The 27,330-nt window shown below is 47.2% G+C and overlaps 1 protein-coding gene across 5 annotated transcripts in view; it reads left to right on the plus strand.

Annotated features, from left to right (window-relative positions):
- Ptprt (protein tyrosine phosphatase receptor type T) overlaps positions 1–27,330 on the plus strand; it is a 783,764-nt gene that overhangs the window by 50,914 nt on the left and 705,520 nt on the right. For 4 of the 5 annotated variants that reach the window (XM_048810927.1, XM_048810928.1, XM_048810929.1 and 1 more), the window contains exon 2: positions 19,325–19,596. In XM_048810927.1, the coding sequence (XP_048666884.1) occupies positions 19,325–19,596 (272 nt within the window). Of the gene's footprint in view, positions 1–17,961; positions 17,968–19,324; positions 19,597–27,330 lie in introns of those variants that run through there. The other variant, XM_048810930.1, reaches the window with a different exon arrangement.

Genomic DNA, 27,330 nt, shown 5'->3' on the forward strand with positions numbered 1-27,330 from the left:
CTCCCGCCCCCGCCCGCAGCCCCCATCCCCCCCCCCGGCCAAACCCCAGGAGTTTTCTCACCAGGGGAACACTTCCCTGTACATTTCCACGGCCCAGAATCCCTCCATTTTCTAGAAACAAGAACGTTGTCCAGAAGGAGGGGAAAATAAAAAAAGTCAGGCTGACCTCAGACTTCTCTATAACATTCTCCGTTTCAGACGACTAAGGAGTGATTTCCAAAAGACTTGAAGGGAAGAAGACATAGCTCAAAAATATCCTAGGCGGCAAGCAGTGGTCACCAAGAATGAATGTACTCAAGCCACATACCATCCATGAGATCTTGGAAAAATATTTAATCACAAATTCCAACTAATTAAGAGTGAATAAAAATAACAGATGCAGAGAGGAACTAACACAGTGTTTATGGCATCAGGACTGATGATGAGGAGTGAATCCACATAAATACAGAACCGACAATAAACAACTCGGGCAATTACAGTATATAGATCAAGATATGAAGGTTGTAGACCCCGGCGGTACAACAAATGCAGAACTTGGGAGATGGAGAGGAAATTGAGAGAAAGGTCAGAATACCAATGCCATCTTTCACAGCATTAAACGGTGTCTAAAATTAAAACAAATCATTAAAAAAAAAACCATAATTAACTCCAAACTCTTAATGATTTCTTCACAATCTGTATTTTTAACCTTAAAGGGATCTTTTGATAAATAACTCTTGGCGAAGAAAGGTCTAGATTGAAGGTCTAGATTTCCTTCAAGTTTGTTTTAATTTCCTTTTTTTCTACTGTTAAATACCATTAAGAACAAATAAATATTTAAAGATGTTAAAGGAACTTATAATCTTTGATTCCCACATTGGATAGCATTTATTTCTACTCATTCTTCTGTCCACACAGCCGTCCATCATCCATCATCCATCCATTCTTGTGACTCTGTATGTATCACAAGATATTTAAAATGATGTTTGCCATATGTTAATGATAGCTATTTCAGGATGGTGAGACTGGGGGATTTTTTTTTAACTCGAATCTTTGTACTTCTTTGCATTTCTTGAATTCTCCAAAATGAATATGTATCATTTTCAAGATAACAGTCAAGTGATCTTTCTTTAAAAATAAAAAGGCAAAGCAAATAGGAGAAGGCATTCACAGTGGTTAGTCCTAGGTGGAGGAGCTGTGAGTGTTGGTTATTTTTTTTCCCTATTTCCTGACAGTTTTAATTGACTAAAATTGAAAAAAGAATACAGGAATAAAAACAAAGTGCAAAGGTATCCTAAGTCACACAGTCTGAAAGTGGTGGAACTGTGTGGCTCAAGCTTAGATGCAGAGGGCAGTGACTGTGACGCATGCTGGGTGGGGCAGGGACCATCAGGAAGCAGCCCTGAAACCCGCTGTGGGGGATCCTGGGGGAACTGGCTCTTGCTTTGTGGATTAGGTCAATGTTTGGTTTGTGGTATGAGTTACTTGTAGTGAAGCTAATGCCCAAACTTTAGAAAAAAATCTTAAAACCATAGACTGTGGGACCTGGAAGTGCTCTGGAAACCATCCCAAACAACCTGCCCATTCAGCAGATGAGGGACCGCGGGCACCCGAGGCTATTTCACAAGTCATGGGCTTTAGAGCCAGGAGCTGCTTTTGAGGTGCCCCGTGCTATCCTGGATGTGGGCTGAGCCAAGTGCTGCACGTTAGCCCTGCAGGAACCGAGTCAGCCCCCAAGCCCTGACCGTCCGGGGAGACCTCCTGTGCTTGTGACCTGGACCTGATTCAGACCCAGCAAATGCTGGATCCTGCCTTTCCCTGTGCCTGCAACTGTGCCAGGGCTTTGACTCGCTCTGTCTTACATAATCACCTCAGCATCCAGGCTATCATCCTCTCTCACCCCCTGGTTTATTAGTACAGAATTTGCATCTTAAGGGTGAGTGACATGCACATGGTCACTCAGTGGAGTTGGAGTGTGTTGAATTGTGGCCCAATTAGGATAGGTGCCAATTCCTGACTTGTCACTTTGACCTTATTTGGAGGGGGGACGTTTTTTGCAGATCCAAGTGAGTTAAGGATCTTAAGATGAGATCACCCTGACTTTATGGTGGCCCGTCAATCCGGTGCTCATTTTCTTTGTAAGAGAAAGGCGGAGGGAGATTTGAAATCAGAGATGTCAGGGAGAAAGCTACGGGAAGATGGAGGCAGAGAGTGGAGTGATGCAGTCATTTAGAGCACCAGGAGCCAGGAGAGACGGGAAGAGACCAGGAAGAATCCCCCTACAGGCTTCCCAGAGCACGTGGCTCAGTTCAGACTTCGACCTCTAGAACTGTGAGAGAATGAGTTTCTGTTTTCTTAAACCATCGAGTTTGAGGTGTCTGTCACGGTAGCCCTAGGAAGGTCACACACTCAGCTGGGAAATGGTGAGGAGGGACGGTAGGTCAGGGCTCCAACTTCAGGGTTGAGTCTCTCTCCTCCATCATGGTACCTTTTACTCTTTGTACCAGGGATGGAACACAGGGCCAGGCACTAACCACTGAGCCACAACTCCAGCCCTTTTTAATGGTTTATTTAGAGACAGGGACTCACTGAGTTGCTTAGGGTCTCACTTAGCTGCTGAGGCTGACTGTGAACTCGCCATCCTCCTGCCTCAGGCTCCTGAGCTGCAGGGATTACAGGTGTGTGCCCCCCGCCCCCATCAGGCTGCATCTTGCCCTTTTCATTCAGAGGCCATTGAGGAAGAAGTAGCCACCTTTGTCTGGGGCAAGACTCACCTGTAATTCCACCTGGCAGAACAGACCTGTGTCCTTAGTACACTCTTCAGGTGGCCCTGTCACTCTTCCTCCTCAGTCCTGCTCATGTTCACTGCCCAGCCTCAAGGTAGGTTCCAGTTCCTAGGAGAGGAGAATTGGGCAGTGACGATGACACCAACATCTCTTATCTAGAGGTTTGCTGATGCCCCTCAACTGATTCCCCAAATCCAGCCATTTCTTTGGTAACTCATCTTACATCCCTCAGGTTCCTGAAGGTTGCTTATTGATATGCAGAAACCACCACCCCATCCCATGCTCTCTCCTGGACTATGAGACAGAAAGCCTGGAAACTGCATCTCCTGGACACCTTAGCCTGCAGGATCCCAGTGAGATTAACCAACAAGGGATCTAGAAGGCAGAAGACCCAGCAAAGCAGCTGAGGGCATGTGTCTGGGGTCAGCAGTGGGCAGACAGGTCTCCACCTCTGTTGGCTGAGTGTCCAGGGACACCACCCAAGCACCCAAAGCTGTGGTCATCCTGTGATCCCTCGACTTAAGGAGGTCCTCTTCTGGAAATCCCTAACTCATTCTCCCAGCCCTCCAGTGTTGTACATTTCTGAGTCATTCTGTGACAAAGCCACCTACTTGAAGTATCCAGAGTGGTTCCTGTTTTCCCAACAGAACCTTGGCAGAAACGTTGATTGTTGTGAAGTGGATATTTTATCCTATCTCATTTCTTCTTAAAAACATCCATTCAGCCTTTCCACAGTGGTGCATGCCTGTAAATGCAGCAGCTTGGGAGGCTGAGGCAGGAGGATCGCAAGTTCAAAGCCAGCCTCAGTAACTTAGCAAGGCCCTAAGTAACTTGGTGAGACCCTGTCTCTAAATAAAAAATGAAAAGGGCTGGGGGTGTGGCTCAGCGGTTAAGGCCCTTGTAGTCAATCCCTGGTGCACACACACACACACACACACACAATCCATCCTTCGGCTCTCAGTAGATAGCTCCATCAAGGATGTGGCTTTCTCTTTGGCTCCCCTGCCACACCAGCCCCGTGTCCCCACACAGCAGTCTGACCAGGAAAGGGAATGGTTCTGGGTCTCAGTTTGTGCTGTCATCTGTCAGGCCTTTCGCGCTGTTCTCCCTCTACCTGGATGACGGTTCCTTTTCATTACCCGGAATATTGCCATGTCTTTTAAGAACCAATGCAGATGTCACCTTCCAGCCCCTGTGACAATTATTTGCTCCTCATTTTGGGGACAAAGTTGGGTTCTGTGGGAAGCAGAGTTGGAGAGGGAGGTTAGTGTTTATTAGGAAGCTTTTGAGGATGTGCCCCTGGTCCAGTAGCTGTGGAAGGGTCAGAGAGCAGATAGAGGATAATTTGAGCTTTGATGCAGACCCGAGGACCTCCTTGGCCAAGTCCAAGGGGAGACTCTGGGGCTAAAATGAACCATTAGAGTCGGCCAAGGGCAGGGGTGGCCGAGCCTTTATGCCCCTGCCTCTGTCGTCACTGGATGTGCAGCACCTTGAGAATGGCAAACCTGGAGCAAAGCTACTCTCTGCTGCTGAGGCGATCCCTGGAGGAGTGACAGCTGGAGGCTGTGGACAGAAGTGCCCAGCAGATGGGCAACCCGACCTTCTGTTGAGAGGAACCTGTGCAGTGCACTACAAGGGCCACCTCGACCCTTTAGACCAGGAACTCCTCAAGGAAAGGAAGCCTGCACTCAGTATCTGTGTCTCTGGTCCATGTCATCATGCTGGTGCAGGAACAGCTGATGGCATAGGATGGGGGTGGAAGGGATCGAAGCCAGGGGAACGAGAATCGCTACACAGGTTGAGAAGTTTGGCACACAACCATTGTCTCTGAGTTTTGGCTCCGGGCCCTAATCTACTAATTTTGGCCAAGACAAGGAGGAAGCAGGGCGTATCTCAACCCTTGGTTTATGTGGTGAAGGGGGGATAAAAATCAGAAAATCCTGAGAAGTGGAGAGAAGATTGGGTCCGTGTTTTTGAAAGGAGATAGTAGGCACAACAGAGGTGCAGGGCTCAGAACTCTACTCTGGGTGCTCACAGTCCATGGTGGAAATGGACTTCAAGACCCTTTGGGAATTCCAGCCTCTTACATAAGCAAAAGGCCACATCACTGATGACCAGGGGGAATTGTCCCTGGCCCTAGGGCTAACTGGAATATGCAAGACAAACATTGAACCAACCACCTGTACTGTGCCCCAAAGTTAAGGTGGGACTCTAACCCTTTCCTGTCCCTCCAGAGGAGGTCTGAGGTCTGTCCCAACCTCAAACGGGACAGACAACCCTTTATAGCACTAACAGGACTTTCTCGGGCACTCGGGGTTCCATTGTGTTCCTCCCACCCTTTCTTTTTACATCTTGCTGGAGGCTGAAACTCACAAACATAACCAGGCAGAAGTTAGCAGGCGGGCACGGTTGCGCTTTGCATCCCGGAAGGTGTAGTTTGCACAAGGGGGTGCTGTAGGTGGGCTGGTGGGAATGCTTCTGAGGATAGGGGTTTTCATGGACACCATGTGTTCTCGATGTCAGAGAATCAGACAGTAAGCGTGGGCAAGGATCCCACCATCGTCCTTCTGCATCTAATCATAGTCCATACTAATAGTGATAGCTAACGTTTATTAAAAACGTGGCATCTGCTGGAGCTGTTCTGGGCCAGGGGTTGGCAAGCTGTAGCACCCGGGCTGCCTCTGTTGCCTGTTTTATAAGGCTTTCTAGAACACAGCCTCATCTATTCATGCATCTACTGTCTACCCTGACTCTCATGTCCCAAGAGCAGAATTGAGTTGTTGTGACAAGGACAAGAACTTTATATGCTGCAAATCCTAAAATATTTCCTCTCTGGTCTTTTTTGGGGGCCCCTGCTCTGAGCCCTGACATACATTAACTCAGTGGAGGATTCTGATCATCCTTAGAGGTTGGTCTTTTTATTATCTCCATTTTACAGATTGAGAAACAAAGACAGAGAAAGTCTAAGTGATTTTCCCAGGAATGCCCTTGAGGAGACAGAGGACAGAGCTGGGGTTTGGTGGTGGGAGTCTGGCTCCAGAGCCTGCATCTTAGTTGCCGTGCTGTGTCTCCAAATCCAAACCCACACGATCAGAGAATCTTCAGTGCATTAGGAATCAGGGTGTGAGATGTGCCTGTCCACCTGCTTCCCAAGGAGAGGCTCTGACAGACCAGGGACAAGCCTGGTCCTCTGGCTGGATGGGCAGAGCAGGACTCGAACTGGTCCATGGGACTTGGAAGGGAACAGGTTGAGACTCAAGAAATTGAGTCAGAGCCACACCATCTATAAGCCATGTAGTAGGATGGGAAATGCAGGGCTCAGGAAGTATACCATTCACAGATCCTGCCTGGGGAAACCATCATTTCAGAAATACTTCAGAGCACCGACAGAGGAGCTGCAATCAGGAACTGGAAATGGGGAAATCATGGGATAAAAAGGCTAGCGGGCCTCCCCAGGCGGCATCTACGGGCGTCCTGTTCAACTCGTTCCAAAGCTCCCGAGGAGAGTCTTCATCTCACAAACTGTCTCTGATTAAGTGTCTGGCCTGCTTTGTTCCCATCTGTATTCCCAGAGCCTGCAACAGTGCCTGGAGTGTGATACCAGGCATGCAATGTCCACTTGCTATAGGACAGCAGAACATCCGCGGCCGGCAGCCCCATGGCACGGGGGCCAGCTCCTGCCCCAGGCGCATCGGGTACAGTAGCTTCAGTGCAAACATGGCCTTGATAAACTGTCACCCTCATGAAGTCTCTTCCTCAGGAAACGTTTGCTAACTTTGGCCACAAGCACCATGAAATGCCACTAGTCCTGAGAAAGCACTAACCGGAAATGAGACCTGCTTCAGGACACGGGTGTGGTCATCTCCCTGTGCTGGGTGATGGCCTCCGCCTTCAACCTTTCTGTTTTCCCCTCTCTGTAGCACTTTTTAATTTGAAACAATATCACACCATGCCCCCTCCATGCCTCATTCACAGTTCTCCTAGGCCCCTCTGGGGGAGGGTATGGCCCTGAGCCGGAATCACTGGGGTCCTTATACAAAGGGGAAGCACCCAGGGAGAACGCCATGCCCATCTGAGAGCAGGGATCTAGGGACAGGGCCCTGTGTCTGCAAGCTGAGGGACACCAAGATCGTCAGCCCCCCACCAGAAGCTAGGGACAGGCATACAGCACATTCCCCTGCAGCCCTCAGAAGGAACCCGCCCTGGTGACATGTCGATCTCAGGTTTCTGGCTTCCAGGACTGTGAGGGGGTCAGCTGCTGTTTGCCACCAGTCAGTTTGTGACAGTTTGTGGGTGCGGGGCTGGGACGTGAATCACTGGCCAGTGCTGCGTGTTAGAGCTGCCTCTGCGACACCGGTTCATCCTGTTGGGCCCCGTTTTTCCATCTGGGTCCAGGCTGCACCATGGAGCTGGGGTGCAGCCCACGGGTGGCTGTCCTTAGTGGTCTGCTGGGCTGGAAGGGGGTGGACAGTAACAAGAGGGAGGGTAGCTGGGGACCGTGGGTGCCTGCATCGTGGTCAAGGTGAGGAGTAGAAAGTGGGATTTTGGTAGAAAAGGGGACAAGGAAGGGGTTGGGGATGAGCTATGGGAGAAGAAAGACTGAGACAGGAAAGCAGCTCTGCTGTGGGGAGTCTGGGGGCAGGATGAGGAAGGGAGGACGGGGCGGGTGCGGGGAGAATGAGAATTTCAGGATGAAGTCCTGAAGGATGTCCAGGGGTTCAGGGACTTGATGCCAGGACCCCCCCAGTGACAGCCATGGAGACATCCTGGTGGCTTCAAGGTCTCAAGGAGGACTGGGAGGCTCCATTTCTGGTTGTCCTTTCTCCCCCTGTTCTTCTCTCCCTGCTTCTGACACTCCAGGGCAGCCTGGTCCCTCCTCAGCCGTGAACTCCCAGCTCCCAGCTGGACCTTGGGGCTGGTGAATGGAGTCCTTCCTGGAGTGTGGGTGGGTAGGCAGTTTCAAGAGGCAGTGGAGTGTAGGGGTCAAGAACACAGGCTCTGGGCCCGTGTTGCAGCGTGTCCCTTCACAGGACACAGGAACAGCAGTGGACAGGAGCTGGCGTGAGCCCCTGGGTTACACTGATGGATGCAGATAGACCCAGAATCCAGCAACCTGTTTCCAAAAACATGGTTCTCAAACTTGAGTATTCACGAGCCTCGCCTGGAGGCCTTGTTACACCCAGAGGGCTGGCCCCTGCCCAGAGTGTCCTTTCAGGCAGTCTAGGTTGGGGCCTGAGGGCTGTTTTAGAGCAAGTTCCCAGGAGATGCTGCTGCAGCTGGTTCAGGACCCACTTGGAGAACCACTGCAGAGAGGTGTTCCTTGGGGTCAACTGGGGGGAAATGTCCCACGTCTTCCTGGTGCCTCCCCGGGCCACTGCCTGCGTGGACCTGCCTTACCATACTGATCTGTATGGTCAGCTGTCTTACTTAAGAAATCCACACTAGGACTCAGAGGCTCTGTTCCTGTTGCCAATGATCATGACACCTAACATTTACACAGATCTTCCTATATGTTTGGCAATATTCTCCGCATGTAAGATATAAAAACACCTTTAATCCTCATAACAACCTATGAGGCAGGTACTTCTTTTACTTTCTTTACCTCCATTTTACAGATGAAGAAATCAAGGCTCCGAGAGGTTAAGTGACAGAGCTGGGATTTGATCTGGCACTCCGAATCGGGAAGCTATGCTCTTATCCTACATTGTTCTATGCTTCCTGCAGGACGAAAGAGAGAAGAAATGACCCCCGTGATGCCGGCCAAGCTATTTGGCCTCTCTCTGCCCTCATTCTTACTCAAAGGAAAAAAAAAAAAAGTGTTTCCTGTCTTACATGGAAAAAATACCTTTAGATTAAAAAAATAAGCTGTCAGGATTAATTGGATAACAGCTGTCAAAGTCTTGTAGCTCCTTAGAGGATGGTAAAAGAGGAGGAATAATTATTGTGCTATTTTCTATGCAGACCCTAGTACATTGGGGGAGTCAATAAGTGTCTAATGATATTCTTGGTAATTAGCAATGATGGAAGAGAGAGGCTCAGACCAGAGGAGGGGCTTGCTGGGGTGGGGCAGCAGAGAGCTTTCATGATTACTGGCCTGTGGCTAGAGGCCTCCTGTCCCCGAGGGAGGTGGGCAAGGCATGGCCCAGGCTAAGAGGGGTCTCTTAAAGCCAGGGAGCATTGTGGTGGCCCTGGAAGAGGGCAGTACCCCTTATTGATCTGCCCAAGTTTCTGGGCTCCTGGCCTGTCAGGATCAGGCAATTAGAGACCAACTGGTCCAGAAGAGGGTTCTCAAAATGTAACCTGTGATCAGCTGTCTTGACTTTACTTAGAAACTTACTAGAAGTGCAAATTTTTATACTCCAAACCTATTGGTGGTGGGGCCCAGCAACCAGCAAACATAAACAAGACTTACAGGTGATTCTGATGCAGCTACAGTCTTGTGACTACTTTAGAGAAAAATTAGCCCTGACCTTGGAGTTCGACACATCTGAGTTTGAAAGTTGGCACGATATCTTGTGGCTGTGTGACTTTGGACAACTCACTGCACCTTTCTGAGTTTTAAGTTCATCATCTAAAAACTTGGGGGTGGGAGTTTAGGGAGGAGGCTCTAAAGCACTTGCTCTATTTACAATTACTTCTTCCACAGTATAGACGTTGTCTTCTTGGCTTTGAAACAGGATATTTTATCTGCCTAGAACATTCTTTCTTTTGCCCCTTCATCTGTCTGACACCTACATAACCTTAGGCCTCAGCATAGAGTTTATTTCTCTAGCAAGTTTTTTTTTTTTTATACCTACTTCCCCCCAAACAAGTCTAAGTTAGATACCCTTTGGCTTATTTTAAAACTTCACCATTCTTGTGATTGCGTTGAACTTTTCTGTGATTTCTGCAAAGACAACAAGTTTCCCGTGTTGACGACTGTGTTTCTACCGTGTCAGACACACAGTAGGTGTCCTGGTAACCTTGGAAGTTAGGATGGATTATGTTAAATGCACAGAGTGCTTGGTTCTGGGGGATTGGTCTGCATGCAGGGTGCTGCGTTGGGGAGGGCCGGCAGGGACCTGCAGACTTGGGGTTCAGGGACAGAGTGATGGGAGAAGGGAAGCCCACGGCCTGAGGATTTGGGGACCACCTTCAGGAGATCTCCACGGGCTGAGCAGCCCACCTGACACAGGATGAGGCAGTGTGGGGCAGTCACCTCAGCGTGCTCTCCTGATGGAGAAGGAAATGGTGTCATGGAATCTGTCCTGAGTGCCTGGGGAGAAGCCCATCCTGGCACCACCAGGCCAGGTGGTCTGCAAAGCTCAGAGTAGCTCCCAGCCTTATTTACTGATTTTTTTCATCTTGGATAGGGTTATGGGACTCTTTGAGCAATAGATGGATCCTCTTCCAGAAGGGTGTGTGTGTGTGTGGGGGGGGGGGGGCATAGAAACACAAACCCCGCAACCCTTGACCTTGCCACTACTCTCTGGGTCCATGACCAGTGACCAGGTTGCTTTCAGACCCAGCTGTTGTGGGGCTGATAAAAGCAGCAGGTGAGCAGAAAAGTGGACTGTGATGCCGCACGTCTCTCCGAGCCCTGGCATTTGAAAGCTGGAGAAATAATAGCAATGACCCAATTTAGTAATGCGAAGGCAAGACAGCACTATTTTAACTGGCTTACTCATCTCTTCGTTTTGTGTGAGTTTTTTTTTTTTTTTTTGCCTCCTTCTCCCCCTTTCCATTTGTGTCTTTCCCCATTGCAAATATACGAGGTAATAATCCAGTATTTTCTATGGAGCATGGCAAACAGGCTATATATAAGACAGAGTTGAACATTCTGTGAGTGTAATTGGAGCATAAATGTAACTAATCAAAATATTATCATGCCAACGGATGTGTGAAGAGTTGGGAGATTTGAAAAAAAATAATATTTTAGTTCCGAGTCATTTCAATTTTGAGCTGTAGAAGCAAAGGACTCAGCCCAATGAATGTCAGGAACAATTTGGGGCCTGACAGTGTCCCAGCAGCCCTGTAGTTCCCTCTGCTCTTAATATGGCAGTGGCCTTGCCAACGGATTTGATGTTTGTTCTTTCCTCCCACTCTCTGCCCCTCTTCCAACCTGCACCAGCTCCCCAGGGCAAGGCCAATTTGTGATCATTCCTTGCCACCAAATACTCGCGGCATAGAGGCTAGGAGCTAAATGATACTTGGAACTTCCTGGGTTGAAATCTGGGTCCTGCTCCTAGCTGTGTGGCTTTGAGAAAGTTACTTCATCTCTCTGTGTCTCAGTTTCTCATTGGGAAGAGGAGGATAATGCTAGTGACTATTTTGTAGGGCTGATGTTGGATTCAGTGAATATAAGTAAATCTTGGGAGTGTGTGTTTGCCGTTATTGCTATGAGGAGCAGGTTTGTTATATAGAGAGGGGACCTCTGTGGGAACATAGAAGATGTGGTAGTCCTTCAGGAAGAACACAGGACAAAGGTCTCTGTTCCCCGCCCCTTCTGTAGAAGGAGGTAGGTAGAAGATCCAAGCCAGCGCTCCTTCCTACCACACAGTGGCTACATATGACTGTAAAGTCTTGGAAATGTGGACTTCTACAGCTAGAAATGAAACTGGAGTTTGAGACTGAACTGCCTTCTCTGCTTCTGCGGGTGGGTGGAGCCAGCAAGCTGCAGGCCTCTGTAGCCCAAAAAGCCTGCTTTAGTGCCAGCAGCTGCACAGCAGGGGATACCTACCAGCTTCAGCTTCGGGAGTCACAGATGGCAAAGCCGATTCTCCTCCACAGGCATTGAGTGGCGCGTCGTAGCTCTAAGTGGGGGCCACGTCCCCCGTGTTGGAGCAGACTCTAGCAGCTCACTGCCAATTCCTTCCTGGGTTCTTGTCTCACAAATCTGAAGAATAAAATTCACGAGACAATGGAAAGCAAGAGGGAAAGGAGTAGGATTTATTCAAGTGTTAAGAACAGAAACAGAACTCCTGGAGAGGCCAGGGGGGTGCCCACAGGGGGATGCCATCTGAGGGTGGTGGTCTAGGGGTTTGCTTAGGACTTGGCTCAATGCTATTGGTCCAAACTTATGCTGATCAGGCTTTGGAAAAGTACCAATGCTGTTAGTCCAAATGTATGCTAAACAGCATTTGGAAAAGTACTGTTGGCCCAAACTTATGTTAATTGAGTTCTGGAAAAGTACTAATGCTGTCAGTTAACCCTGAGTCTGAGCTTCCATTGGGGTCTGTCCCACTTCCATTTTCTTGCCACTGGTGGGAAGAGGAAACTTGAGGTCCTTGAATCATGGATGCTCAAGGGTTTCAGGGTGTAGTGCTGTGTGGAGCGGGTGTCCCCACCAGACATGGATGAAGCCACCACGGGGTGATAGGTTGGTGTGCCCTGGATTGTCTCAGTCCCAGCTTGCCATGCCTATGCCAGCTCAGAGCAGCCATGGCCACAGCTCCACAGCTGTGGGACAGGGACTTGGCTTCAGAAGGAACTTGAGCCATTCTATCTGCACACCTGTTTTACAGGTAGAGAAACAGGGAATTCTTGCTCACAGAGGCACCATGTGGCTAAATGGCTTCACTGGAGGGGCAGGGAGTTGAGGGAGAGTGACTTCAGTTCAGTCTTGACCTTGCCCAGGGATTTGTGAACTACAAAGAGAAAATCAGCCAAAGAAAGCTTTGCCTCGCAGTTGAGGGATCCGAGTTCTTTCTACGGCTTTTCCTCCTATGAGGTCTGTTTTTCCCTCCTGGGATGTCGAGGTGTTATGTTGCCATATCGAGGAGGCCATCTATGGAGTTAAAGAGGAGGAGAATGCAGGCCTGGTCAGTGTCAGAGTATTGTTGCTGGGTCTCTTCCATGACAAGATCTTGGTAAGGATTAGAATGCGGAAGGGAATTCTCTTTGGTCATCGTTGCTGTTGTCTGTGAAGGTATGCAAGTTGTTAAAAGGCTGGCAGCGGTTTCCATGTCGTCCCTGATCTTCCTGATCTTCCCGCTCTTCTCTCGTGCTTCCTGGCTCCGTGTACTTTCTGTCCACTGTACCTCGTTTCTTCTGCCTCACTGTGTCCCCTGTTCCTGCCTCCTGCATCTCCTTTCCTCTTTCTTCTTCTCCCTCCTCTCCTCCTCCTCTTCTTTTCCATTGCTCTTCTGTTATGGTTTGGATATGAAGTGTCCACCAAAGACTCTGCATTGGGACCTGGCCCTCAGAGTTGCAAGGTTCACAGGTGGGGCTTTTAGGAAGTGATGGGATCATAGGGTTTGAACTCTTCAGTGGATAAACCCATAGCTCCCCCCGGGAGGGAGGTGGTGGAATTCACGGGTGGTGGGGCTTAGCTGGAGGAAGCAGGTCTCTGGGGATGCCCCCAGGGAGCTCTATCTTGTCCTTGGCCCCTTCCTTTCTCTTTATCTCTGTTTTCCAGCTCTATCACCTGACTGCTTTCCCCTACCCAGCCCATCCTCTTCCGCCACGATGTTAGTCTTACCCTCAGGCCCAAAGCAATGGAGTCAGCCAACTCTGGACTTAACCCTCGGAAACTGGGGCTAAAGTAAATCTTCCCTTTTTCAAGGTGCTTATGTCAGGTCCTCTGGTCACAGTGACAAAAAAGCTAATACCCTCTTCTGTTTTCTCCTTCTCCTCCCCTCTCTTTTCTTTCTTTATTTCGCACTTTTGTCCCCTTCATCTTTTTCTCAGGAAGGGGGAAGGATGTGGGGTCTCTGGCTTCTGGAGAAAGGCTCGCCTGCAGAGGGGCCCCTGCTGGCTCTGCGTTGAGCTCTTCCATCAGTGCTGTCCCCTGAGTTTCATCCCAGTTTTAACCTGCATTATCCACACCTACGTGGATTATCAGATAATCTTGGAAAATTGCCTTAACAAATTTGCATATGAAATGCTTAGACCCCAACTTATTGGTCTGAATGAATGATTATAGAAATACTCATTATTCGTTCACACAAACTGACTGACAAAATGTTCACCATGTTCAGCTCCTTTGAAATTTCAGGATCTATTTTCCTCATTTTAAATAGTTATTATGTATCCATTAAGCTGTAATTAACACCTCCCCCCTTTTTTGGTGTATTAAAAAAGAAGCATATTTCTTTCCCTTTTTTTTTTTTTGGATACATGGTAATTAGATTGCTTTCACAGATATTATGGCTAATGTTGAATGATGTGTTTGTTACTATGGCTATTGGTTTATTGTTGTGTTTTTGATTGGCTTAATGATTATTCATTTTCATGGTAGTACTGGTTGCTCTAAGTAGTTCTTTTGCACATACATTTTCTTACTTGACAGTTCGTCATGTCTTTTGATGCTTCTGTGCCCCTTGCCTTTTTATCTTTTTGCAACCAGACAGCTTAATTTTCATCATATGGGCTTTTAAATTAGGCCTTGTCTAAAATAGCAATAATGGAGGTATGCACTGTGAGGTATAGGGAATAGCTGGTCTCTGAGCATTAGTGACAGCCACACAGAATAAGTGGCACTTAAGTAGTTTGGGCTGAGGAACACAGGTTTCAGGAAGGGCATCCCCTGAGCAAAATCTTAAAAGTGTGGAAGTGCATAGGATGTTCGGAGTGTGTATGAGTTTCCTATTGCTGCTGTAACAAATCAGCACAAATTCAGTGGCCAAAAACAACATCAATGCCTGGCAAGCAGAGACCTCAGGAAATACAAGCTGTTGTAAGCTGCTTTGGGCCATTGTCATCTGCTGCTTACCACTTATTATAAAATAAACATTTGTTGAGTCAACTGCTGTTTTTCATTTAATATTTACTGAAATGAACCAAAATTCCAATGCGTGTCTTTCATGATCCCATTTCGCACCTGAGGACATTGAGGCTCAAGAAGTTGTATTGCTCAAAATCACGCAACTGTGAGTTGGGACTGAAAGCCAGTGTTCTTGACTGAGGATCCGGGACTCCCTTGCTCCATGCCACCATAGCTGCTTGGCTCTCGGCAGCATTTGGGGCCCACCAAATCCATGCAGGTCCTGGTGCTGGAAGCTGGTGGGGCCACCTGTCTGCAGCGACGGCTCCGCGTTCTCAGAGCTCCAGGCCCTCAGCTGCCAGTCGCCTGAGCACACTCATGTAATCTTAATGAACAATGTGCAAAGCCATTAAAAACTCAATTAGGACTTTCTTTTTACTGCCGACGTGAGGAAATGCAATCCTGAGGTGCTCATGTGTAAACACAATAGCCACCATCTGCTACAGAGAAGCGTTTTGCTTCCAAAAAGGGGAACTGTGTCGCGCACACATCAGTAACGGGGCGCTTATCAGGACGTTATTATGCACGGAGGGGAAAAATGCAGAATTTATGGCCAGCCAGAGAGTACTTCCTGGTTTAATTCCATAGTTTTCAGTGTTATGTATAATAACTATGAAGAAACTAATGCTGTTTTATGTTCCTTATCACGTTAGTGGATTTTTTTTTTTTTTTTAAGGCGAAGGGAAAAGAATGTATTTACAGTCTTCCTCTTTCTTGTTTTTGACTGATCTTGGCGTAATGACCGGCTCATTTTTGATCTCCAGGAAACTGACAGCCCAGGGATGATATTAATTATGCCAACCTGTTGATCAAAGAGGGCCCCACTGAGCCACTGCTGTACAAGGGCTTTCGCTCCCGAGCAGTCCCTGAAATGGCAGACTGCTCAATTTGGAGACAGGGCTTTCTGCTTCTGGAGGGTGTGGCCAGACCTCTGGAAGGCTGGCTACAGGTGGAGGGGCCACAGAAGTCCCATCCCACCTCCCCTAAAACACTACAGTCGCATTGCTGGCTGCTTACTTAGCTTCCTGATTCGGAGCCTTAGCACATGCCACTCTTGCTATTTCGAATGCCTCCCAGGCTGCCACCCAGGGTTCCTGCTCTTAATGATGTCCCCATTTTCAGCATCTTGCAGATTTGCTTTGTAACTGTTTCACATCTTATCGCCTTAAATTAAGGGACTCATAGGAAACAGCGACTCTACCACAGTGCCAAACCATAATGATAATGCAAGCTGTAGAAAGAGTCAACTTCAAAATATCAGTGACTTCTTTACTTAACGTCTAGGATGAGAGTTCCTGATAGTTAGATGGCCCTGTCTTTCAGGGAACCTGACTCCTTTCAGTATGGCTCTTCCCTTCCTCCTCTGTCTCCTGAAATCCTGAACATTCATCTGGAGATGGGAAAAGAGGAAGGACCAGTGATTCTCACACTTTAATGTGCATACAGATCACCTGGGGATTTTGATGAAATGTAATTCAGTTTTAACAGGCTTGGGGTAGGGCTGAGATTCTCATTTCTTACAAGCCCCTAGGTGATGCTGAGGCTGCTGAGCCAAAGGCCATCGTCTGAGAGACAAGAAGATGAAGGATGGAGTGTGGGGGAGGGAGGCAGGAGGCTTTCATGGACCAGGCCTGGAAGAGGCACACATCACACTCACGCCCCTTGTCTGACTCCCAGTGGGATGGCTGTGTGGGAACCCTCATAGGGAGGGGCCAACTCCACCTCCTCAGTGAGCCCATCCTGCTACTGAGGCTGGGATGTAAAGAAATGGAACATGAGCTGGTGGAAGGAAAGCCTTCCCAGGTCTCTCCGCTGTGGATCGTAAGAAGCCGAGGATGCTTTTGCAGCTGGTGTGAATTGGCAGGAGATGGGAGCTAAAGTGTGCATGTGAGAACCACGGGATGAACACTGGAGAGAACAGGCACACCTGGCTTCTCAGGCCAACTTCCCTACTGGGAGACATGCTGCTGCTTGCTGGCAGGAGCAGTCACCCACCCTTGGTGAGCCTTGTGTGTCATGACTCGACTCCAAGGACCCCTATGGGATTTAGACCAGCAGGCTTGTCTCTGAGCCTCAATTCCCCCTTCAGTGCTTTCTTCTTTACTGTTTTGCTGGGAGGTTATGATAATTAGATAATCTAGATGACATGTGACAGGACACATAAGTTACTACCAAGCCATAAGGACCCTTCACTCTCTTGGAGACACTTGATGCACATCCGGTGGCTAATACCCCACGAGGTGCATGAATTTTCGCATTGACCAGATGGTAAAAATTTGATAGCAATTAATTCAGGTTTCTCTGTCCTTGTCACCTTGTTTCATGTTGGCTTCTTTTTGGTATGTGCGCACCTAGCTGGCTTAGGCAGACATCCCAGTGAGACAGCTCTGGCCCTAGGAATCTGGTCAGCATCAGTTACTGCTGCTCTGAACACTAGCTCAGAGGGGAAAAATGCAGGAAGCCTAGATTGGCCTCAAGTCTAGGACATTTCTTTAATGCAGCTTTGTGAGTAATAATATTGAGGTTTCCAACTCAGTCTTCTCTCCTGTGTCTATCTAAATTAATTCAGAACTCAGAGGAGAACATTTGTTACCTTCTAGAACCCCAACAAGGTACAGATTTCTCAGAACTAATATACAAGGAGTTGTTGGTCTTTCTGGTATTAGGATGAAAGAATGAGGTGCTTTCTTGCTATTGAAGTAGCTAGCTCACCTGGACTGGGGATAAGGATTCATTCTGCATGAAGGTTTCACTGGTTAAGAGGAGATTTCAAAGCAATGATGAATTTTTAGGTGGAAACATTCATCCCAGAATCACTTGAGCTTGTCCACTGAATTTTATGATAAGTTTATTTTGTAGAATCGCAAGACTCTAAGTCCCATTGCTCAGCCTTCCACGTGGCTTGTGAAGTTTCCTTAGGCAGTGTCTCAGTGGTCCAGGCTGTATTCAGCCACCTGTGGTGACGGGGGCTCATCTTGTCTCTGGAAGGTGGATCCCATTTGCGCTAGCTTCACTCATTAGAAAGCCCTTCACTTGTTGAACTAAGATGTGCCTCCTCATGGTGTAGCCCTGAGCCTGCCCTGTCAAATAGCTGTTGCTACAGTCAGGCTGGATAACAATCCAAGAGGACAATGAACGAAAGACAGTGAGCATTTATTCTTGTGTTCCTGGATCTGTGCATGGATTGTGGGTTGGCTTGTCTGGGCTGGGCTGGGCTTGTGGGCCACGTGACTGTGCTTCTAGCTGTGACTTGGCTCTTCACCATTGAGTTCAGGTCTTCTCCATGTGTGTGTTTTCTTGATCACCAGCTGAGAAGGGCAGTGGCCACCTGGGGCACATTCTTCTCATGGAAGGTGGCAGTAGTCCAAGAGGTCAAGCACACTGGAAGCCTCTGCTTGAATCCTTCTATTAACATCCTGTTGACCAAATTGAATACCTGGTGAAGGCCAGTGTCTACAGGTGGAGACACATTCTCTGCTTCTCCTGAGAGGAACTGCAGAGCCAAAGGCAAAAGGCTTGGATCCGGGGAGTGATTCAGGGGCTCTGGAAATAACCATGTCATTTGTCTAAGCCACTCAAAAAAAGAGGACCAATTCTTTCTCTATGGTACCTGCTTTAATGTTTGGAAATAGTACTTATGTTTTGTGCAAATTGTAATAATAGCATAAACTTTAAAGTTAGAATCTGGTCTCTTTGTGTCCAAGGGGCCCAAGGAAAGTCATTCAATCTTTAAGGAAAATGAGTGTCTTCTATCTCCCAGCATCACTCTGAAGATTAAATTGAAAATATATATGAAGAGGACACCTAATATTGTCACTGGTACTCTGTTAAGTGCTTAGGGGTTTTACTTTCCCATTCCTCCTGAACATCATCCATTTGGTTCTCCCATTTCTTCAGGGGCTTGATAGCTTGCTCTCATGTACCCTGCTTTTATATGCTGTCCTCTAATGTGGGGGTCCCTGTACTGAATGCAAGACTCCAGGTGGAATCTCTTGGAACAGTGGCTCCACAAGTCCACAGGGTGTTATTTTTTCTTATTTTACCTGCAGAGGTTCCAGTTAACTAACTTCTTAGGTTTTTATTCCGTGTTTCTTCCAAAGAGCTGCACACTGTAATGTTTCTCTTGTACATATTTATAGATTGTCTACTTTGTAGAAAGGCTTCCTATGTGTTATCCATTCCCTTAATTCTTAAAACCTCATAGGGCAGGGAGAGGGCTAGGAATAGGAAAGACAGTGGAACGAATTTGACATAACTTTCTTATGTACATACATAAATACACCCCAGTGAATCTCCACATCTGTACATCCACAGGATTGGGATCCTAATTAGAATAAGATATACTCCCTGTTTGTATAAATATGTCAAAATAGACTCTACTGTCATGTATAACTAAAAAAGAACAAATAAAAATAAAACCAATCAAAGGGAGATCCTTAGAGAAATGGTACAATGGTGTGGGAGTCAGGGAGGAAGGGGGAAGTGCTGGGGATGATATTGGTTAAATTTTATTGTTACGTTCTGTGCATGCACGAATATGTAACAACAAATCCCTTTAATATGTATAATTATAACACACCAGTAAAAAAGGTAGGGAGCAAACCCCTTATGGTGAGTAGGGAGTTCTAGCTCCACATATAGACAAAGATACTCATGTTCAGAGGAGATACAGCTCTTAGGTTGCCCTAACTCTGCCTCCTGGAGTGACTTCAGCTCTAGCCACCCTGTGGCCACCGTGTGTGGGCGTGACTGATTTTCAAAAGGATTTTCTTTCTCTCTCCTTGTCTCTGCTTCCCACCCCTTTGTGGGTCTCCAGGGTCCTTCATGATGGTGAATAGCTCCGGGAGGGCGTCTGGCCAGAAGGCCCACCTTCTCCTGCCGACCTTGAAGGAGAATGATACCCACTGCATCGATTTCCATTACTACTTCTCCAGCCGTGACCGGTCCAGCCCAGGGGCCTTGAATGTCTACGTGAAGGTCAATGGCGGGCCCCAGGGGAACCCGGTCTGGAATGTGTCTGGGGTCGTCACCGAGGGCTGGGTGAAGGCAGAGCTGGCCATCAGCACCTTCTGGCCACATTTCTATCAGGTATGACATTTTACCATGGTTTGATGTTTTTAAAGTCATGATAATATACCTATATACCTCTTGCTTCTGACAGTGGTTAGGTCTGGGAATGACTTGACTTCTTCACTCACTCATTCAACTTGTGTTTACTGGGCTTCTCCTCCTGCTCAGGCCTTGAGGATGCCGAGGTGACCCAGTATAGCCCCTGCCTCTCCAAAGGTCCTGGTCTGGAGGAGGAAACTGATGTGTCTGTAAACAACTGCCGCACAGCAGGATGCACATGGCTTCTCAGGGTGCTGGAGGAGTGTCCCCTTGAAGCCTTTTAAAATGCCTGCCACAACCTGAAGAGGGAGATGACATCACTGTCCCCATTCTGTAAATGAAAGGATAGAAGTTCAAAGAGCGGAGATAACTAGTCACAGATCATCCCTGGGGAAGGGGCTGATGGTGGGAAAGGCACTCAGGATGGCTTCTAAGTTGGGCTGAGTCTTGGATGAATAAAATACATTGGAAAAGGGAGGGAGGAACACTTGAGCCCTCAGGGACAGTGCAGTGGGTTGGAGAGGTAAGTGAGGGATTGCGGCAGGGTCTGCAGACCTTAAGATCTTTCAAGGAACATTGCAAAGGAGATACACAGGAGATTAGCCTGCAGGACAGCTGGGCCTTGGGTGGAAGCATGCTGGGTTTAGGAGTCAGAACGCACTCTCTATTCTAGACAGTACTGCTCAGACCACCAGGGGGCATGAGCCTCTTCTCCCAACTCATTATGGGCCAACATGCTTATAAATCACAATTAAAAAAAAAAAAAGCCACAGGAGGTCTAGATCATTCCATCAGTTTCTAAACACCTCTGTCTCTTTCCCTGCTTCTCCTCACTGTGGACTCATACACAGTGCGCAGACCAGCACCACATGGACCCTCTTAGAGGAACACATCTATCTGGTTGTTTTAGCCCAAGAGCGTGGAAGGTATTTTTTTTTTCTTTTAAAGATGCAAAGTTATTAAGGTAAAGATGACATATCATAAAACCCACCCATTTTAAGTGTATAACCCAATGGTTTTTAGTCAACCTACTGGGCGGTGTGACTATCACCGTAAACCACTTTCAGAACACTTCCATCACCTGAGTTAAGATCCATTTTACCCATCTGCAGTCAATTCCCATTCCTGTCCTTGCAAGGTTTTAAATAAGAAGGTGGCATAGACCTGCATTTGGAGAAATTTCTCCAGTTTCTGAAGCAGTAGATTGACCCGAGGGTGGTAAGACTAGCAGCCGGGGCTCCTTAGGACATCTTCCAGTTCCACTCCCACGGTGGCACTTCCAGATATTAATATCAGGAATCTGCTTATCTATTGAGTTCGCCTGTCGAGTGTACATTATGAGATGATTCAAGTTTTGATTTCCCCTTTGCCTTGGCAACTAGAAATCAGAATTTAATACTCAATTACCTTCAGTACTTAGCTTGGATTTTTGCTGTATTATTTTCATTTTTGTCTTCAATGGCTCGTGATTACTTTTAGAATAATTTGCTGTCCTTTGTTATGCCTTTCCTGAAATTCCTTTTAGAAGCAGGGAAGTCATCACAGTGGTGGTGGTGGTGGTGGTGGTGATGCTGGTGAGGGCTGCACGAGGTTGAGCATGCCCACCATCTGTTGAGTGTCCATCATGCTCCAGGCTCAGTGGGAAATATTCTGCATACATTGACTTGTTTAGTGCTCTGAATGATCCCAGGAGACAGGCACTACTGTGCCCATTTTTTAGATGGTGAAACTGAGCCTCAGAAATAGTGAATGGGGACACAAGCTCACATGGGGTGCTACCTTGTTTTATGCCTCATATTCTGTCCAATTACATTTTAGAAGTCATGTTGAAAAAGCAAAAATAAACTAGTCAAGTTAATTTTGATAGCATATTTTACTTAACCCAATATATCCAAAATACTATGACTTCAACATGTAATCAATCTACACAGTTATTAAGGAGCCATTTTACGTTGTTTCTTTGTATGTCTCCATTCAAATCTCATTTCAAATGCTACGTTTTCATTGGAAATACTGATCTGCATGTAGATTTCATAAAATTTACCATTGCAGAGGAGGATTCAGATACACAAGTTGCTCCAAAACATACTTTAAAAAACTTTTTTTTAATAACTGAAGCAAGTATCAGTTTTTAAAAAAATTGAATTTAAAGTAATTAAAGTAGAACGAAGCCCAAATAATCCACTTTCCCAGTCTCACTAGCCACATATCAGTAACCACATGTGATAATGTTAGACAGCACTGGTCAGAACCCTTAACCCCTTGGCTACACAGCTTCCTTCAGTGGAGATATTGAAAGGGTCGACACCATCTGGCACTCCTGGGTCAGGAGATGAAGGGCGACTCCAAAGTTGGGCTCTGGAAGGGACCTGGCCGTGGTGTTGAGCGAGTTCTCCTGGTGGTCACTTGAGTATTGTGCAGCTGCCTGTGTTGTCCGTGGACCTGGGTTGGGAAGGTTTTGTTGAGGTTTACATTTGGAGTCCCTTATCAGAGGCTTCAAGGAGTGGGTAGTCAGATGACACCCTTGGAGCAGAGCTGTGGCCGGCCATCCACGGCACAAGTTATCCCATGACCCCGACTGCCAGCGTCCTGGGAGGGGACCCGAGAGTCCTGTTGTGGCTACACTGTGAGTTTCCCAACACCTGTAGCAAGCTCTGTGGCAGCGCCCTGTTCTCTCCCATCCCTCTCTGCTCTGCTGGTCCATGGGGTGGCCAAGAAGCAGGCTCAGGAAGTGAGGAGAGTCAGGAAGAGAGTGGAAAGGAAAGAAGAAGTAAGAATGGAGGAAAAAAATCCTGAAAGAACTCATTGTAAGTTTGAGAGGATGGGAGAGCTCACCTCCTCCATTGGTCAGTCACTTAACAAGCCTCCTGTCTCAGCTGGACAAGTGCCAGTCATCTGGAATGCAGAGGTGCCCATGAAGCTCAGCCCCACGGTGGGCAGTGTGGACGGTACTCCCTTTGGGTCAGCTGAAGCCCCCGCTCGCTCTGGTGCAGCAGCAATAACCTATTGATAAAAAGGCTGAAAAGAGAGTCCTCTGCCTTTTCCATTTGTTTCTAACAATGTGATGTGTTTTAGCCTAGATATTTTGAGACAAATAACATACTGTTGGCTTCATATTCCAGTATGCAGTATGTGCAGTGTGTTTTAACTAGTACCAGGCCCACAGACCTTTATTTTAAACTCATGATGTCAGATGTGTTTCAGAATTCACAGCATTTGCACTTTAAAAGGTAATTTATTTGCACACACTGTGAGCTTCCCAACACCCTTATCAAGCTCTGTGGCAGCGCCCTGTACTCGGTGGTCTAATATCTCTACAGCAAAACTTACACATATTCACAAGAAGTGGGATAAATAGAGGCTATAAATATCATCCAAACAGCTCAGCTCAGGTTTTACCACCAAATTACGTAACCACTCTGTGAGATAACTTGTTTCAGAGCATTTGGGAGCTCCTGGTTGCATTAAGGGTAAAGCCCGTGTTCACTACCTATTTTTGTCAGCTTTTTCACAGCTGTGACTAAAAGACATGACAAGGACAATTTTAAGGAGAAAAATTTTATTTGGAGGTTCACAGTTTCAGAGGTCTTTGTCCATAGACAGCCAGCTCTAGTCCTCAGGGCTCAAGGTCAGGCGAATATCCTGGTGGAAGAGTGTGGTGGAGGGAAGCAGTTCAAGGCATGATGATCAGGAAGTAGAGAAAGAGATTCCACCCGTCAGACACAAAACACAGACCCCAAAGTCATGCCCCCAATGCCCACCTCCTCCAGCCACACCCCACCCACCTTCAATTACCACTCAGTTAATCCCAATAGGGGATTAATTCACTGATTGAGTTAAAGCTCTCATAACCCAATCATTTCATCTCTGAATATTCTTGCATTGTCTCACACATGAGCTTTGGGGGGACACCTCATATCCAAACCATAATACTGCCTGCAGTTGCATGAATAGGAGAGCAGCTCTTGCTTGAGTGTGGTGGGAAGAATCCCCACTGCATATGGCACACTTGTTAACGGGGCTGCTCTGCAGTGAAAGGTGATATGGTCCAGGTCTCAGCATTTTGGAAAGGCTGCCTGATGTGTCTTCTAGAAGGTACATGCTCACTGTTCAGCAGGGTTTCTGAGGAGTCACAAAGAGACTGATTGTTATTTAACATGTTGTCTCCCAATTAAGTTTGACCTTGGCCTCTATTTATTACATAACCACCTTAGTATAGAGTTAGTCTTTTAAGAATAGATGGCCCAACATCATAGTTTGCCTGAGAGCCCTGGTTTGCGCCTCTTGTTTTGGTGAGATTGTAGAGAGTACTCATTTCATCTTGTGTCCCAATTTGGGATGATAAAGATATTTACAGAATGTGTACCAGCACATGAGTTTTTTGGCTTATCCCCATTTTGTAAGTCAGGTAAATATTTTCCATAGAGAGGCAGTCAGGAAGTATTTTGACTTTTGTGGACCTTAAAGTCTCTGTTGTAATTACTCAAATTTGCCACTGTTCCATGAAAGCAGCCGTAGACAATATGCCAATGTTCCAATAAAACTTTATGCACAAAAATATGCTGTGTTCCAATAAAACTTTATGCACAAAATAGATGACAGACCAGATTTGGCCTCTAGGCTCTAGTTTGCTAAACTGTGGTGCAGATGATAAAGCTGAGGCCAAGAGATGGATGATGACGTCCAAAAGCATACATGGCGAATCACTGGCAAAACTGGGATCAGAACCCAAGATTGTCTTCTGGTATCATGAGTGTAAACATCAACTCCCTGCAGAGACACATGGATCCCCTGTTGAGGTCTTAAGGATCCAATTAGAAACACTCTCCTAGGGCCTGGTACAGATGGGCATAGGATGGGGCTATGGGCCAAAGTGCAATGATCAGAAAACTGACCCAGTTTTCTAACAGGGGCTATGTTAGTCAGATTTTCATCACTATGACCCAAAATACCTGAATAGAACAATATAGAGAAGGAAAAGTTTGTTCTGAGCTCACAGTTTCAGAGGTTCTGTCTGTTGTCAGCCAACTCCATTGCTCTGGGTCAGAGTGAGGTGGAGCTTCATGGCAGAAGGGCATGGTGGAGAAAAGCTACTCATCTCATGGTAGCCAGGGAGGAGGAGAGAGAGAAAGAAAGAAGTCAGCATCAGGGACAAAATATAAACCCCAAAGTATGCCCCCCATGACCTACTTCCTCCAGCCACGCCTTATCCAGTTAGTCTATTCAGATTTGAATCCATTAAATGGACTAATCACCCATTAGGTTACAACCCTCATAATCAAATCATTCAGCAAACATTCCTGCATGAACAAAGGAAATTTGGAGGATACCCTAATAGGGACAGTCCCACCATTTGCCATGCTCTACCATGGGGTATGGAGGAAAAAGGACATTTCTTGAGCTCCCCATGGTCCTGGCCCTGGGGTGGGCCTGTTTGTCTGCATGGCGGCTCGCTGCATTAGACAGTGATGTTCCCTGTCTTCTCTGGTAGGGGACATTACTTGTAAGTTCCCACAACCCTGCCTCAGCCCTCTGGCTCCAAGCTCTGTGCCCTATGTTTAGGGAAAACAGCGTGCTGGTTCTCAGAATCTTCTGCTGTCTAACTGTGTCATGCTGGTGGTGTCCTGTCATCATTTGGAATCACAGTTGTCTCATTTGTGAAATGGAAAGAGAAATAGGTACGATGAAGTGTCCTTCTGTGGATTAAAATAGATGACACAGGCAGAATCATGTCGGGCTTGCCCTGGGCCTCAGCAATTGTGGGAAGGGAGGGAAGAAGGAGGAAGCGAGGGACGGAAAAAGATAAAAAGGGGAAAGAAGGAGGAAGTCTTCTTTATAGAAATACACACTGCGGTTCACCCTGTCCCCGTCCCCTCAGTGCCCTCCCGGCAATAAGCAGCCTCATCGGGCAGAATTCTGATTTCCACGGCATCGGCCGCTACAGCGTCGTTATGTCATTTCCTTGCTCTGAGTTTTGCTGGGGTGGAGGGTGGGGGCACTAATGTGTTCAGAGCAGCAATTTGGAAAAGACACACCTCTCTCCCTCCGCCCCCCCGCCCCACACACACACACTGATGGATATTCACATTGACCATAAACAGCGAGCACACCTGCATGCCTTCCTAATCAAATGCACTCCCATGTCCTCACACGTGCATCCCACGTGCACACTGGGGTATGGTGGCAACAGAAGGGGACCTCCTGGGAGATACAAAGGCTTGAGCAAGATGGGCCTTCGAATTCATCTGACCTCCAGCTCTGGTCCTGCACGTATGATTTTGTGGACTAAATACAATTCTGGTTTTCAGCATTGCTGGGCTTCAGACCTGAGGGTTTATGTATTCATTTATTAAAGTCATATTTCACAGTCCTAAAATTGGCTGTAGCTCTGTAATAAACACAAATTTCATCTTTCTTATTACTGGGCTTTCTGGCATTGGGCCTTGGCAGGGCCCCAAGTGAGAAAGTCCCTGCACAGTCCATCCCCCCTGTGTCCCCCAAGAAAGCAGGGGCTTGTTAAATGACTGTCAAGCCATGTCTGATTGTTGTCTCTTTCTCGGTGATATTAGTTCTACCTCATATTTGTAATGATTCTGAACTTTCCTGACCCAAGATTAAAAATTAAAGAAAGAAAATAACTTTTATTACAGTTATAACCCCCTGCCTTCTCTGTCCTTCATCAATAAAAGGTAAAAGACCTTTTATTCAGCACTTGTAATTGCTATGTAGACCCCTGAAATTAAGAACTCACCTGACTGATTGACTGGACTTGAAATCTAGTTCCTTTCTCAGGAATTGCCCTGGCATCTGGCACTCTATAGATTTAGCACATTTACTGGCAATTCAGGAGGGTTTATCCCAGCTGAGGTCCTCTCTCTCACCCTGCACCCACATCTCCTCCCTCAACCCTCCCACCTACTCCTCAAATCTTCTCCTCATCTTATCCAGGTCTCCTGGGCGGGTGTAAGAAAAATGTCTCTTAATTTACAGTTAGCAGTCCTTTCCCATGAAAACTACTATGGTTCTCTTCCTAAGATGAATTCTGAAATATCAACATTTTTCTCTTATCCTTTAAGAACCTGTTTGTGGCCCTTTGAGATTTTTTTGCTATGCATGTTTTCTGCTCAAGAACTACAAAAGATAAGGATAAAGCACCAAGTCCTTTAAACCAAATGTGTGATGTATCCACACAACACCCCCAACGCCTGCAATATGTACACAACCCATCTTTTTGAGAGGTTGAATGTGGCCATCTCTGCTGAGCCTATGTTAGGCAGTTACTTCCTGGCTTGCGTGATTCCTTGAGCAGAGGGAGAGGTTTGCCTCTTTCTATGCAAGCGCCATCTCCTCAGTACCTGTAGCAGGAGGTCTCAATGGGGCTCTAGGACAAGGCTGTGTGCAGGTGAGCATAGGTCCACCTGGCAGCCTTAGGGTTCAAGAAAGTTCTTCAGAGAAGTTGGGATTCCCAGCCTCTGCCTTTTGCTCTGATCCCTGCCCTTGGGGTCTCGGTTTCCATGTGCTGATGTGAGCCCCAGGGGGTATGCATGGCCTTCTTCATTCAGTTCTTGCTCACCAACTCTCCATGCCTTCTGGGGACAGCAGGGTTCTCTGCTTCCTCCACTATCTCTTCCCCTAATTGTGAGTTTCATTTCTCCAGAGCCTGGTTCGAGTTTCCTTATGAATGTGCTTGACTAGAGATGACCCTTCTCTCTC

This window comes from Marmota marmota, unplaced genomic scaffold (assembly GCF_001458135.2).
Source record: "Marmota marmota marmota unplaced genomic scaffold, marMar, whole genome shotgun sequence".
NCBI classification, from domain to species: Eukaryota; Metazoa; Chordata; class Mammalia; order Rodentia; family Sciuridae; genus Marmota; species Marmota marmota.